The 15,157-nt window shown below is 43.9% G+C and overlaps 3 protein-coding genes and 1 long non-coding RNA gene across 9 annotated transcripts in view; 1 reads left to right on the top strand and 3 right to left on the bottom strand.

Moving 5' to 3' along the window:
- Positions 1-2,656, bottom strand: part of ppfibp1b (PPFIA binding protein 1b) — a 33,533-nt gene extending 30,877 nt beyond the window's left edge. For 4 of the 5 annotated variants that reach the window (XM_076984924.1, XM_076984916.1, XM_076984929.1 and 1 more), the window contains exon 1: positions 2,497-2,655. The gene's annotated coding sequence lies outside the window, so the exon portion shown is untranslated. Of the gene's footprint in view, positions 1-2,496 lie in introns of all 5 variants that reach the window. The other variant, XM_076984910.1, reaches the window with a different exon arrangement.
- Positions 1,700-3,322, top strand: LOC143485553 (uncharacterized). The gene is made up of 3 exons (XR_013122922.1): positions 1,700-1,824; positions 2,023-2,139; positions 2,588-3,322. It is a non-coding gene; the product is annotated as an uncharacterized LOC143485553 (long non-coding RNA).
- Positions 3,036-7,099, bottom strand: LOC143485548 (guanylyl cyclase inhibitory protein). Its single transcript, XM_076985001.1, has 5 exons — positions 6,233-7,099; positions 5,826-5,958; positions 4,612-4,761; positions 4,153-4,258; positions 3,036-3,897 (listed from the first exon to the last, which is right to left on the bottom strand). The coding sequence occupies exons 1-5, from the start codon at positions 6,304-6,306 to the stop codon at positions 3,785-3,787; spliced, it is 576 nt and encodes a 191-aa protein (XP_076841116.1). The 5' UTR covers positions 6,307-7,099; the 3' UTR covers positions 3,036-3,784.
- A 2,045-nt stretch (positions 7,100-9,144) lies between these two features.
- bmal2 (basic helix-loop-helix ARNT like 2) overlaps positions 9,145-15,157 on the bottom strand; it is an 18,415-nt gene continuing 12,402 nt past the window's right edge. For both annotated transcript variants that reach the window (XM_076984950.1, XM_076984957.1), the window contains 9 exons: positions 15,114-15,157; positions 14,599-14,839; positions 14,313-14,419; positions 12,178-12,328; positions 11,847-11,914; positions 11,532-11,640; positions 11,305-11,395; positions 11,109-11,208; positions 9,145-11,019 (listed from right to left, as the gene is read on the bottom strand). The exon at positions 15,114-15,157 is cut by the window's right edge and continues 106 nt beyond it. In XM_076984950.1, coding sequence (XP_076841065.1) covers positions 10,868-11,019; positions 11,109-11,208; positions 11,305-11,395; positions 11,532-11,640; positions 11,847-11,914; positions 12,178-12,328; positions 14,313-14,419; positions 14,599-14,839; positions 15,114-15,157 — 1,063 coding nt within the window. In that variant the 3' untranslated portion in view covers positions 9,145-10,867. The remainder of the gene's footprint in view (positions 11,020-11,108; positions 11,209-11,304; positions 11,396-11,531; positions 11,641-11,846; positions 11,915-12,177; positions 12,329-14,312; positions 14,420-14,598; positions 14,840-15,113) is intronic.

Below are 15,157 nucleotides of genomic sequence, written 5' to 3'. Positions count from 1 at the left end.
CGCACCCCGCGACCCTAGAATTTTTACCCGCGGCTAGATTTTCAAACTAGCCCAATTTAGCGTGAAAACCGCGAACCTGGCGGTTCACTATGTCTGGCTCCACCCACTTCTCCCGACGTAATGTCAATCACTGTTCGTGCTCACCCGGACAAACACACAAATCAGTGAGCGGATTCGGAAACGTTGCAAAACCAACGGTAAAAAAAAAATCAACCACAACTGCCATTTGCTTTAGTTGTTTACAAACTAAAAAGAAAGAATTAGACCGAGCCTGAGATAAAACAAGGATAAACAAAGCTTTTCAGCGGTGGAAAGAGCTACAGGGCCTGACTGGGTTCCATAGCGATGTAGAGTTTGCCACATTTCTGCTTTACATGTAGCTTATTACCACTGCTCGTGTATCTTTTATGATAAATATCCTAAATGTTTAAGGTTTTGTAGCGCATTTGACTATGGTGTTGCAGTTGATGAACTGCCTGCCAGCTCCTGAAACATCAGCTCCTCTGAGCAGCGGGTTATTTCACAAGTTCTTTCACCTTGAAATATTCCAAAGCTTACAGCGAGTTCTGAAGCCTGACTCGTCAGGGGGCAAACTTCCGTCAAACCAAACTAGATCCAGAGCCATTTCTGCACCACCAGCAAAACACAAGCAAACAAAAACACCCCCACAAAACCGTAAGTGAGCGTTTCTGGAATACAGTCTCAGATCAAACCGATTTTTGCACCACCGACGAAGTTACAAATGTTCCGAAGGCTGGTAAAGTGTCGTCCAAACACCAGCTCTGGCCCTGAAAGGAAAACAGTCCATATAATCTAAGGGACAAGGTCTCTAGCAGCTACTGAAACTTTTCTGTCTGAGGATCAAACAACTAAAAAAAATAGGATAAGCATTTTGGTTTGGACAGCATTTGGCTGCAACAGTCCAAGCCCTCCACTGCTGTCCCTGCAGTGTGCATCATGTGCCTAAGACTTTATTCAGAGAAATGGGTAAGACAGAGTTGTTGCTGAACGGACTGATACTTAACCAGCATATGGGGACATGGAGGGGGAATCAGACTGGCATGTGCAGTTTTCTTAGGCAGATGCTGTCAACTACACGCTGATCTGAGGTCAGTAAGTCTTCAAGGCCAGGGCAAGCTTGTTATTAGCAGTTATCAGGTTCAGAGTGAGAGAACAGAGCCAGACTGTGTCAGCCCATCCACTGTTCAACGATGTGAAAATGTGAAGGAGAAAAAAAACCTTTGCCTGAAGAGAACGGAAGATGAAGTCAAAGCAACATACTGAGGTCTACTTCTACATCCAGTTTTGTGTCTTTTGACAACCTAGGAGCTCTTTGTTATATAATAAAGTTTATATATTATATAAACTTAAAACAAGTCATTTGCTTGTTTCTGATGCTAAGGCTGCTGGTTAGCATTGTTGAGTTTTCTTGAAGTGTTCTCACAGCTAAATGGTCTACTTATTTCATGAGTTTGTTGTCAAACATCTAGGCACTGACATGCATCTAAGTTCTTTTACCAAAAATATACTGCCAACTACTTTTTTTTCATGACTGGTTTGTTGGCCATCGATGTTGACGTTTCACAACGTGCACAGCCCCCTCTGCAGGGAGGTGCTTTGGGGGCGGAGCTGGAACGCAGCGGAGAGCGAGGGGAGGGGCCTGGTGGTAGCTTCAAGCTAAATCCACTCTCTTCTCAATCTTACCGACTGCAGCTTTAAACAGATGCTGGGAAGGAAAGCAAGGTGTATATAACTCACTCATACTCCAAATCAGGATGACCTAGTGGAATACGAGTTATTGCGGCCCCGCGTTAAAGCATGGAGGTAGACTGCTCGTCTATCTATAGCATACTGTAAAAATAAAAGTGAAATGCAATCGCACGCAAGAATGTTCATTAAAACTAACTTTAAATTCAGTTAATCATATATTAAAACTATAAAATGGTTTGATTTACAGTTTTTACATGCATCACATAATGGGAGCTTTGTTGTTCTGTAACTTCACGAAACGAATCGGTCCAGATTTTCCCTGCTCACAACGGACAAAACCCGTGGAAGCAGTAGTCTACAACCGGTAGCTCAACTCGGAAACCTGCTGCTCCTCGGTGATTACGTGGAAGGCGTGAATCACAACCCAGGGCGAGTTTTCTTTTTCTAAACTTCACGCTTTCTTTCTTTGAATTAATCTATGCAGACAGTAATCACAGCTGTGGCAGGAAAGCGTCCCTTCAACGTAAACAGTACAGGGCAAATACTTTTTTAGGACTTCCAACGTGACACCCCCGGGCTATGCAAATAGACTGTTGTCTAATGGTACAGTAAAATGTTTCACATTCGAACAGGAAGATACTTTTCCGTCCGAAAGGACGTAAATAATTCCCACATTTTGCTATCTGACGAGTCGCAGCGTAAACGACACACTTAACGAGTTTTCAAAGTAGAATTTGTTGCATTCGCTTATTCATCAGTGCAGACAACTGTATCAAAATAACTTACCAGAAGTTGAACTGCTTTCGAAAGTGTAACACGATGAAAAGGGACGTAAGATTTTGATGGATTAATATATTTTCTCTCCTTAACTTCACAGCCTTGGTCCCCCCAGTATGTTGGGTTCGCCCTGCGCCATGTCCACTGTGAAATGTGAATGCGTGTACGTCACTAGGGCCTATCCCGCCCCACAACGAGGTGGACTGGGAAGAAACGGTTCGCTGCTGGGATCTCTGGTGGTGTCGGACACAAATATCCCAACAAGCATCTAGCCTAACCCCAGGAGGGCCTTATTCAGGGATATTACGGCGGCTTTGCCCGTTATATCAACTGTGTGTTGAAGCCGTAGGCTATTGCAGTCAGCGTTCTGCTGTCGGAAGACAGCTGCTAGTTCAAATATGCAGTTTGGGCAAAGGTTTTACATGTTAGATTACTATTTGAAGTGTCACTATGTCATTTGAGATGCACAGTAGGGAAGCGACACTTAAATGGTGGTATGGAATCAACCGGTTCATTCATTTTTGCCAGTATGCACATTTACAAGACTCGACAATGACACATTTTTTTAATGTAGCTACGTACGTCTTTATCTACCAAACGCTCTTAAAAACAAGAAAATAAGTACATAAATAAGTAAATAAGAAGAGTAAACAATATTGCTGTATGTGATAATCAACTAAGCCAGAAATTCCTGAACGTTACATAAAGCTTATGTAAATATTACACGACATGAAATATAATAACTGAACAACCACTATTTTATTTGACTCGCCTCGTCTGTGTTTAAAAACGTTTACAGGCTAAAGTAGTTATAAAAGCATTTCTATAAGCGGACAGTAACCTATGCCTACATTTAACCGCAAACAAGTAAGCATAAGATGAAACCTGCAATTAAATCTTAAAGTTTTACTAACAACGCTCTAAGTCAGGGCTGAAATAGCATTATATAGGACATAACACACATCCCATCCCAGCACGGACGTAATTTTTTTTTGGGGGGGGGGGGGGGGGGGGGGGACGGGACGACATGTCCCCCCCACTTTTTCAAAAGCCGGTTTTGGTCCCCCACAGTTTTTACGGTTAAAACCAAATATTTAAATAGCGACGAATCCATGTCCCCCCACTTTTGAAATCAAAATTACGTCCATGCATCCCAGTACACATTAAATAATACAGTATCTTCTACAACTGATTACCAATGCAACAGGTTCAGACGCGTTCATATTTGATAGAAGACTAACGTGCACCAGCACGTGCACCCCTCTCACTCCTGTGGGTCCAACCCTCTACATCACTGTCATCCCTTAAACGGCTTCTCCACCATCACCGTGTTGGGATCACACTCCAACATCTCTCTAATCCACTCATCATCCAGCGCCCCGTCAATAAACTCCTCCAGACTGATCATGGCTGAGGACACAAAGCAAAAAACAGACCATGCGATGTCGTGCATTGGTATCATATTAAAAAGTCAGCTGTACATTTTAAGATTGCTATACTAAAATAATAATATAATAGCGACAATATGAGCACACATTAGGGTTTTCTGTATTTCCGATTTAGGTATTTCTAAGTATTTCTGATTCTGAACTTAGCAAAGGAGAATCGCTCGAAGTCATAATTGTAATGTTTGAGAGAGTGACCTTGTAGTATTTACAGTTTTACCATCATTGTCTTTGTCCAACCGCGTGAATATCCTGCTGGTGCATTCTTCAGCAGTCAGAGGGTTAGGCTTGGTCATCGAGGCGGCCACGCTCATCTTGTACACGGCCTGTCAACAGTTAAAAGTCTCTGCTGCACTCTAATGGAGATGGAAAGTATTGCAAGCCAACCACAAACATCCACGTAGAAATCTCAGCCCGGAGTAAGAACCGTTATTAAATTGCATGCAGAGCCGGAGTGGCTAATCGGGAGATTCGGGAGGATTCCCGATGGGCCGGCTCATGTCAGTCTCTAGTTTGGGCCGATTGGGAGGGAAAAATAATTTTGGGCCGGATTTGGACATGAAACTCCCGGGCTGAAAATGTGTCCCACTCCGGCCCTGATTGCATGGTAAATGGAAAATTGATCGATACAGTAAATATGAACTCCTCCAATTAAAGCAATAAAGGTAATAGTAATGACCTGCATGATCTCCAGCATCTCTGACCGGGTGATGGCCCCATCCTTGTCCTTGTCATAGAGTTTGAAGGACCAACAGAGCTTCTCCACAGACGAGCCTTGTATCAGCATGCTAATGGCCGTCACATACTCACGGAAGTCAACCACGCCGTCCTGGTCAAGGTTAAATCCAGGTCCATGATACAAAAAAAATACAGCCATAAGCTAAAGCGCATGCCTCAGGATCTGAGGTAACTGCACCCCAAACACAAAGTCTGGCCAAACTACAGTTTTAGTTTCCACTGAAGATCATTCCATGTCCTCTGACAGCTGGTTCAATTTACAAATGCCATAACGCTGCCTCTCTGTGTTTAGAGTGTACTGTAAGCAGGACTAAATGACTATTTATAATAGTAATTTGTAATAGTTCCTGCTTATTTGAGGGTTCTGTCCAACTCATAGCCCTGCAGCAAATCAGATAGATTCACTCGTCCTACACAATTAAGTGATTTAAGGACCAGTAATAATGCATTACAAAATCAACTCTGTGAAATACTGGTAGCCAGTGTAAGGACTTGAGAATGGGGTAATCTCTTCTTTTGCTCCTATAGTGAGAACGTTAGCAGCTGCATTTAAAATCAGATGAGGCTGTCTGATTGTCTTTTTTGGGAGTCCCCATTAAGAGGCCATTACCTTGCTAGAAACGAATGTATTCTTAGGGAGAACATTGTATTCTATTAGTATGCCAAGATTATAAACTATCTTTTTAGAATGTAGGGTTTTCTAATTAAAAAAGGCAGCTAGTACGTGCCTCTCACTGCTGTTTAATTTTGATTCAACTGCATAAAGTTTTAGCTCATGTAGTTAGTGATATGCTGAAGGTACAATGAGTTGAGCAAACATTAGTTCTTTGAAGAGCAGGAGTGCTGTCTGCATAGCTGTGACAGCCTAAAATCTCACAAAGCTTGCCCAAGAGGAAGCATGTTCGAGTGGCCCAGGAAACGAACCCTCAGGGACACAAGTCGTTGGCACTCCTTCAGTTTTTCAAAGTAATTCCTGCTTTGCAGGTGTGAACCGAACATTATGTTAGAATGTTAACACAAAGACATTACTAAGACATTAGTTTAGGTCTGTGACTACAAGAACGTTTGAGATAATTAGGTTTATAAATTAAGTAGTTCTCACTAGATTCTGCTGTGGAGGAAAGTCCAGACATGCGTGGGTGAAGCCTGCCTTACCCCATTGCTGTCCAGAGTGCGGAATACTTGCTCTGCGTACTCTGTAGACTCTGTTCCCACCGTACTGCTACAGAAGTGCTGTCTAAACTCGTGCAGTGCAATCTGGCCACTGGGACACTCATTTAAGAACTTCCTGACAAACAACAGAGAAATGACCACAGCCCAAAAGTGCCGACCACTTACACGCACGTGCATGGGACCCATCTCCTGCCGTTAACATTAGATTATCAAATCACCTTGAAGTAAAACCATATGAAATCATTTCATAAAATACATTTGACCAATAGGCTACACAGTACACGAAGAAGAACGATCAGCATTTTGTTAATGAGAGTTATGCAAGGGGCAGTTTATTCTGGAGTACTGCAGTTCTCATCACAGCTGAATCTGTGACTGTCCGACCTTACCTAAACCATTCATACAGTTGGGTGATGTAGGTGTCTCCACTCCTGCGCGGTAACGTCGCACTCTGTCCCATCATCAGACTTGCTCCTCAAGCACCGCGTGGAGTGATGCAAATGTCTATAAATCCCGGAGCCCAGCTTACCATGTTGACCCTTAATCACTCTCACAAGGGTCACCCCGCACCTGTGAAATTAAGTAAATGTAATCTCACAGCAGGGGACACCACGCAGGGTGGACTGAGATGTTTAATTACCCTGAGTGCAAGTCCAGGGTGAGAGAGTGAGCTTGTTCAAGGACACGTGGCCCATGCTTTGCTTTTTTATGATGTTTCCAAATGTGTTCCCCTTTCCCAAATTTACGCAAATACCAGTGAATCCTGGGAGCGGAAATGCATTGAAGTGTTTGCCCCTTGTGGGGACCTGGGTTACATGTTACCATACCATGCACACACTCCAATGTCCCAACAGGAACACTGTGACCTATTTAAGGAGAAAGGGCACAACACACACACAGCTGCAGAAAGTCATGAGACACAGTCAACACCGTTGGAAGCAGATGGACGTAACAGCAAGCTGTTAACTGCTGTATTCTGCCTCCGCGGCAGAGGTAGACCGTGTCAGCCAGCACTGCTCTGCTCCCAGACCCCTCATGTCACAGCTGACAAGAAGCATGAACACCTAGATGTACACCTCAAAGTGCAATTACAACAAAACACGTGTCTAATTCTCATCTGAATCCTGTTTTGAAAGTATGAATACCACCTTTGGCTAGATATATACCTCCTGTGCAGAGGCAGTTTTAGGGGATGTCAGTGCCCCAGTCAACATCCTTGGCCCCTCATTGAGGTGTGGTGTGAGACCCCTAAATGAGGCGCTGTGTGAGACACAGAAATTTTGTCACTATTTTTTAGCGAATCAGGCTACAAATCCCCTCCTCCCCCAACATACATACTAGTTCGAGTCTGGCCCCTCCAGTTCAGATGGTCTAGAAACTCCACTGCTCCGATGGCTAGATATATGTCCCCTTTGGCTAGATATATACCTCAATTAAATATATATATATATATATATATATATATATATGCCTCCTTTGGCTACATATATACCTCTATTAAATAGATATATACCTCCATTGGTCAGATATGCCCACCCCCACACATTCATGCATGTGAACGACAATTACAATATGAATTAAACTAACTGTTTATTAAAGAATCTTTTGTTTGCTTGTTTGTTTACAGGGCAGCCCGGAGACACGGACATCGCCTCCATCATGAATCAGACCTGTTCACAGCAGCAGCATTGGCATCAGACATCTAAGTGCTTTCATAATAAACAGGGAAGGAGGATGAACAGGGTGGTACTCTCCTAGCAGACCTGGCCTTGACCACCCACCCCTACTGCTGCCCCTGTGCTCTCCATCTCCAGCTCAGCAAGAGCGTCCAGCTCACACTCTCCTCACGCGGTTCACGGAAGTGTGAGTAAAAGTGGGAGGGGCCGAGCTCCCCTCGGTGGGCGAACAGTCCTGAACACGTGAACCACCACTCTCCCAAGACAGCATGGGGGGGGTCTGTCTCATAAGGCAAACATGTTTATGGAAAATAAACAAATGTATTTAAAAAATTAACATTACACAAAGATGGCATGCGTGAATATCACAGGTAGAAACAGGGAAGAAGAAATCTAGCAATAAAATCTATGCAAGCTATTTTTTTTTAGGATATCTGATGCTAGAACTGAAGCAGAAGGTGGTAAGGTATGAGGTTCTGACCCAAATACAGTACTCAATGGTGTCACTGAAGAACGTGACACTCTCGTTAGTACATACTCATACTGACAGATCAAGGACACTAGGTCCAAGGATGACTACACACAGTACATGGATACGAAAAACAAACAACCAAAAAAAAAAAACTCAACAAATCTTTTTTTCTATTGTGTTTACCTCATAGTTCATGGCACATACGTCATAGCTCACAGCATGTCCATGCAGGTGGAAAGAGCAACTGTTCCTCTGCTCAAGGACTTAACCGACCAATCCAAATCCTTGCTGGACATCACACCAGATTCTGATTGGCTAGCACTCCAACTGATCCCGTAAAATACTAAGTAGGTTTAAAAGAAATTCCGTCCCTAGATCTTCCCAGTCTGCATATTTGGAAGCAAGGTCAGGGGTCAAGCAGTCTCATTTAAAAAAAAGGGGGACACATTTGTGGGAGGACACACAATGAACTCTTATGCAAATAGGCTTGAACATTCTTACCATCAAGTATTAGTTTAGGTAGTGTGAGAAAGAATGAACCTGAATGAGGATGCTTTGCACAATCTCTTTAAAAGAAACAGTGCTGTTTGAAAGAATATGCAGAATTTGTCCTGGATGATTCTTATTAGAAGGTAATTCAGTACTGGAAGAAGGTAAGCCTTCAGAACAACCACCCCTACCACCTAGGACCACACACACACACACACACACACACACACTCACACTCGAGTGCGTGCACCTGCACACGCACACACTTCTACTGCATTTAGGATGCACTGCAGTCAGAAACCTGAATAATCTTCTCAGACAAAAATGTACTTTGGTATGTTATCATATGCATCCCAATGTAACACTAACAGACTCTTGACACTACAATCAATATTATAGCTTTGCAATGCTGTTTTGATGAAGTGGGGGATAGCATCATGTGTTATTACTCAGAAAGAAGAAAGTCTTTGAGTGAACTGCAAATCTATTGGGTGAATTAATATTAATTGCTAGTCAGATATATCATGTAGTCACATAGCTTAATCCAAGTCTAACCACTGAGTTCTCACCAACTGTACATACCTAACCTTAATCTAACCCTAACCCCTAACCCTAACCCCCACCCTAACCCCAACTCTCACCCCTAACTCCAACCCTCACCCTAACCTCGAACCCCCTCTCCCCCACCCCCAAAGAGCAGTTCCTCCAATTGTATATATTTAATATACTGCTCCAGGTGCAACCTACACTATGTGGGGGAAACCAAAAATAATCCAGTCACTGTCAGGATGTACCAACACAGGTATAACATCCAACACCAGAGGGAAATACATACCCCCCCCACCATTTTGTTAAATATTGCCTGAAGTCCCTTAGGGTAATGATCCTACAACATAATTTACGTTGGTCCCGTTTCCAGCGCAGAGCCGCTGAAACGGACTGGATCACTAAGATGGGTCCCTTACACTCATTGGGCCTCTATGAAAAACCTTCTAGTAAGTGGATGCCGTCCCGCCCTCCTAGATCCAAGGCTCAACTGTCTTTCTTATTTCCCCAACTCTTCCTTTTCACCCCTCACTGGGATTGGTCGTGTGCGACGGTTACTTCCCCCAACCCCAACCCTAATGCTAACCCTAACGATAACCCCTAACCCTAACCTCGGAGTACATTCACAGCACACTCATCATCAGACATTTGAGATATACTAGTGGGAGCCAATCAGACAAAAATGAATAACTGGGCCAGAGGTCAAACTCCACCATGTGGAGTTTCTTCTGAGTTTGTGTTTTAAAGACTAAATCTTATGAACCACCCTCACAATGACCACAGTTATGAACAGAAAATGAGTGTGGCCAGTGTGCAACATTGGCAGACCACCCAGGCGGTGGCAACACAAACACGTGTAATAGGGAAGAGGTGAACGAGCTGGGATTCCTGCTCAGATGTTCCCTGAGAGTTGTGTATTGATCTGATTGGCGGTTTGAGTTCTCTCTGCTGCTCTGTGCCTGTGTGTCCTGTGAACCGTCTGTGTGGTACGGTAGCCTCAGAGGCTCAAGCTGCTAGCGGTCACCTGGAAGGATAAATGAAGATGAAAACAAACGTGTTGACGCAGGCTCGAGACTGAAGACGAGAGGAGAGGATGGGGGTTCAGACCACTGTGCTACTTCAGACCTCTCTGTGTAGTCCTGCCGTTTGACATATGACCCCCAGCTTGTGACAGCGCCATGTAGCTCTGAGTCAATACAAAAAGCTCTTGACTGGAGCCCTTCTGTCCTAAAGACTAGTGGGTTTCCCTTGACAATCCTTAAGGATTTATGCATCCTGTAAAACCTTCAGTACAGATTCATGTGGAAAAGATTCAATCAGAGTTCAAGAGTAGAACACCTACGTACTTAAAAAATAAGTCTTTTAAGCCACAGGACTGTAGGGGTACTTGGATTAAAAGCTGAGTTTTGTCTCAGCACAGGAGGAGCAGGCCAAGTAGTGTCCTCAGAATTGAAAATAAATGTTCAGCAGACCAGTCAAATCTGGCGCTGCTGCTTAAGGTCCTCAGAAGCTAGTACCATGATCTTCTGCTGTTTAAAGTACTGGAAGATGAACTGAGGACCAGAAAGAAAAAAACAGAGCAAGAGAGAGACAGATGGAGACAGACAGAAACTGGGTGTCCTTTAATATTTTGGATACCCAATTTTCTTTGACTGAAGACAAAAATGAGTCGCCACATGTCTTTCCAGGTAAAAGAACATGAATAAATTAGAATAATTTTAAATCCAGCGAATGGGGATGATCCGTTTCTCAGTGATGGAGGGTTTGTTGTTGTAAAAGACCACATCAAGATGAAAGGTAACGTTAAAGAAAAAGGAGAGGAGGGTCGTGGAGAGGTGGGGTCATAGAGGCCAGCGCATGTCGTCAAAGGCCACGCCCTCTCCCAGGTTGGCGTCCGTCTCCAACAGGCTCATGATGACGGCCATGGCGGCTTCGTCACTGCTCAGGCTGGCCAGTCCGGGCACCCCATCCAGGTCAAGCTGGGAGCTTCCCTCTGCAACACGGCACAGGAACAGCGGGTGAGGCGGGGCCAAACGTGTGTGAGAGAGGCGGGTCAGACAAGGGGGGAGGTCGTGCAGTTACCCAGGGCGCTTTCGCTCCGTGTGAAGGGTTCACCTCGTGCGTCGTCCTCTGAACTCGATTTACTGGGCATCTCCACGTCTGTGCCGTCTCCGTTCACCACCTTGACCAACACACAGAACACACAGTCTCATCGCAAGGCAGATGCAGACAGACACATACAGACACACGCACAGACATAGTGGTAAGGTTGACTCACGTTGCTGCTGCCTTGTGTAAGAGCCAGAGGAGACTTGTCCTGGAGGAGACTGAAGGGGCTGACGTTGCCACTGGAAGGGGAGGAGTTCATCCTGAGAACAGCCAATCAGAATCATGAAGTTTCAGTCATACCCAGGAAGAATTCAACCACTTCAACAACAATAATAATAATAATAATAAAAATAATAAAAATAAAAAAAACCTCCTAGATGGCATGACAGGCCTTACCTGTTGAAGTCCAGTAGCTCATTGGCGATTTGGGTACCAATGCTCCCAGCGTAAATCATGGTGCCGGAGGAGATCCCTGGGATGATGGGTAGGGACTTCTTGGCGTCATCTGAACAGACGGTTTCAGTACACAGGTAACGACACCACACAAACCCCAAAGGTTCAACACAACACATTCTTTCATGGGAAAGGTTGGCATCAAACCCGCATAAATTTAAGACTCAAACGCTACCTACAAAGGCTGATACGTTTTAGATACAAGATGAAATAAATAATAATGTAATAATTACAGAATTGAGTGTAAAGGACACTGACCTTCACAGGATTTGGAATGAAGAGGCTTTTCTGAGCGATCTCCTGATCCATCTGGACTACTCTTCCCACTGTGTCAGGAAACAAAGATTACATAGCAACCTATCAACATCTGGGGTGATCACAGCCGACGTGACGGCTAGCTGGACATCTCGCATCCGGAGATCAGAAAGAGCAGCATCAGAAAGTATACGTCAGGGACTACACTTCAGGGACTACACGTCACGGAGTACACGTCACGGAGTACACGTCAGGGACTACATGTCAGAGAGTGCAAGTGTTAAAACACTGTTTTTTTTTTTTTTTTTTTAAAGAACAACCCTTTCCGACTTACGATTTGACTGTGTTTGTTGACACAATGTACTCCACTTCTTTGGTCCAGGGGTTTATAAAACTAAACCACCGACTTTGCAAGGTGATAAAAGAGCCAGATTTGGTTTTGAACTTGTAGCAGTTTGTCTCGATCTTCTCTTTACTTCTCAGCACTGCAACAAAACAGAAATGGGAAACGTCCAGTCACATGGGAGCAGCTTACTGGGACTGAGCTTCTAGGTCTGAAGGAAATGACCATATGACCTTAAGGAAATTCTTCTCTAAATTTAACCCAACCGGCGTGAACCCTCACATACCCAGAACACTGTGCAGAGGGTTAGGGGCTTTGCTCACTGCACTCGGGAGGTTAGGTGCCTTCTCATTTCAGCCAAGGTTACTGCTGAACCAGCAAACTTACAGGACCATGTCTCTAACCTATAGGCCACGCCTTTTTGTTTTTGATTTACTCTGTCTAATTACAGTCAGCTAAATACACAACAAAGACCTGATCAAACTAGTAAACAGCTTTAACTGGATCCTACAAGATTTCACAAAAAATACTCTCAATTTCATTAATAATAAAGATCTCAGAGAAGTTGAACCTGCATCAAATTAAGATGCCAATGTGACCAATGAGAACTGAAAGTCACAAGGCCTAACTATCATTATGCAAATGAAATCATGCTAATCAGTCAATTAGACGTTAGTGTAGCTTTTACTTTGTCTAACATGCGTTAGTGTTTGGGTCAGCTGACTCCATTACAACAGAATGCCTTCAACATGTAACTCACTCACAGGGCCGGCCCTTCCATTAGGCAATACAGGCAAATGCTAGGGGCGCCGTCTGTCCAGGGGGGCGCTCGCGTGCATGCTTTTTTTTTTTGTTACAATTGAACAATTAATAAATGTGAAAACAAGCAAATTCCACATAATCATAATTTCATTGTTTAATATTAGTCAAATTAATAATTATTATAATAACAACACACGACACCCATCACCCCCGCGCCAACCCGCACGCCCCCGCGCGCTCTGCGCGCCTCATTACTGTTTCTCTGTGGGGGAAAAAGACACCACAGAGTGAGTGACATCTCCCCGTAAAGACGTCAAAAAGGGAGAAGACCTCTGGTGCCCAGGGTAGAAAAAGGAGAAAAGTAGAGGAAGAAATGCGGCAAAAAACAGGTAATATAATGGTAAAATGTGGTGAATTAACACTATACCAGTGGCGAACCGTCAGGGACTTCAACGCCTTCTCTGAAGGTTAATTTATCTTAAAAAGGATGCTTTATCTATTATATATAATATATGTTAATAATGCTTCACCAATAATTTGTATTTTTCCTATAAATCGGCTTTCAAATCCACTTTTTGTGCTTGTGATGGGAAAAAAACTCAGCGCTGAAAAAAAAAAATCAACCAATCAGAATATTTCACAATGTTGTTTCTAGGTAAAAGAGAGAAAGGACCTCCCCCAGGAACTTCTGTTTATCTGACGCATACGCTTGCCTTTTACTTTGAGAGCTTTTATTATGGATTGACAGTTTTATCAACCAATCATATTATCGAATTATAATCGTGGGGGCGTGCTCCAATGGTCTCTCATTTTTATTTGAAACAAATCCAAAAAGTTGCCAATCTGTAGCTGTTGTGTTTTTCTTTGAAACCAGCTCGCTTGACTCACAACTAACATTCAATCGTCATTGTGGCTTTTTCCCCTCTGTAAGATCTTAGTGAACTCTGCCACTCAACCAATCAGTGAGCTCCAACTGCTAACCCCGCCCACAGATCTATTTAATGGATGCGCAAAATGTCTTAAATACCTCATTTTTCAAAATACATATTTGGCACATTGCATCACGTCACGTGGTTAATATACTGTCACAATTTTACAATTAAAAAGCTATGATTAGCTTAGCTCAGCAAGTTTTTAAATAAATATATATTAATACACACATATGCTCCTCTGTTCATTGCAGATGCACTTTTGAAATAATAATGTTGCAGTAGGCAAATTGCCCTGATTTGCACTGGTGGTAGTTGTTGTTTTTTTAATTTTTTTTTTATATATTATTAATATTTAAGATGATCCAGGAGGCACCAACCAAAATCTCGCCTAGGGCACACATTGGTCAGGGCCGGCTTTGCTCACTCACTCACCTTTGCGGTGTCTTTCTGCCAAATGAGGCAAGTCGTCTTGATGGAAATATTCATAGCAGGATGTGCCCAACAGCTCTTGAGGCAGGTAGCCAAGAATGGTGGTGGCTCTGAGGAACAGGAGCAGGTACGGTCATTAAGGTGCGGGCTCTGCTGTTAGCATGCAGTAGCAAAAACTGGAGTCAGGATAGCAACACAAATCAGTGTCTAGCTTTAAACAAATCTACTGAAACAAATAAATTTTGTTATTTTCAAATGTGTTTTCAGGGAGCACGCCACACAGTCTTACCTTTGATCCACAAAGGTGAATTTGCCATCAAGGGCACAGCGGGTGACGAACTCTGCAGCCTTGACCTTGACCCTGACCTCGCCGTTGGCCTGGGGGGCGGCGTAGGGGTGAACGCGGCCCACGGCGACCAGGCAGCTGAAGTGGGAGGAGTCTACCTCGGCTTCGCCCTCGGCCCCCAGCTGACTGGAGGGCCACGTGCGCATGTAACCTGTGCAGTGCACCGTGGAGTAGCGCTGCGATTCTGTGGCAGCATGGCGACACGTCACAAACACCGCAACCGTGACACACGGACATCACACCTTCTTCAGACACCCACCACACGGACACACTAGGGTGTCCAGCCACTTCAGTAATCACAACACTAACACGACAATAACAGCTTTGCATAAAAATATATTTTGCCAAAGGAGCAGTTTATTCAAGTGCTCGGACCCTGATTCATTTAGTTTGACTGTACAGTGTAGTGAAGTAAATATCCTCTGGCCCACCGGAGGGCGCTGAGCTGTATTTCTTACCCTTCTTCTTGGAGGATGAGGCCACGTGCCTGTCCTGCTCCTCC

Source organism: Brachyhypopomus gauderio, chromosome 2 (assembly GCF_052324685.1).
Source record: "Brachyhypopomus gauderio isolate BG-103 chromosome 2, BGAUD_0.2, whole genome shotgun sequence".
Taxonomy (NCBI): domain Eukaryota; kingdom Metazoa; phylum Chordata; class Actinopteri; order Gymnotiformes; family Hypopomidae; genus Brachyhypopomus; species Brachyhypopomus gauderio.
This window is presented reverse-complemented; position numbering and strand designations above follow the sequence as displayed.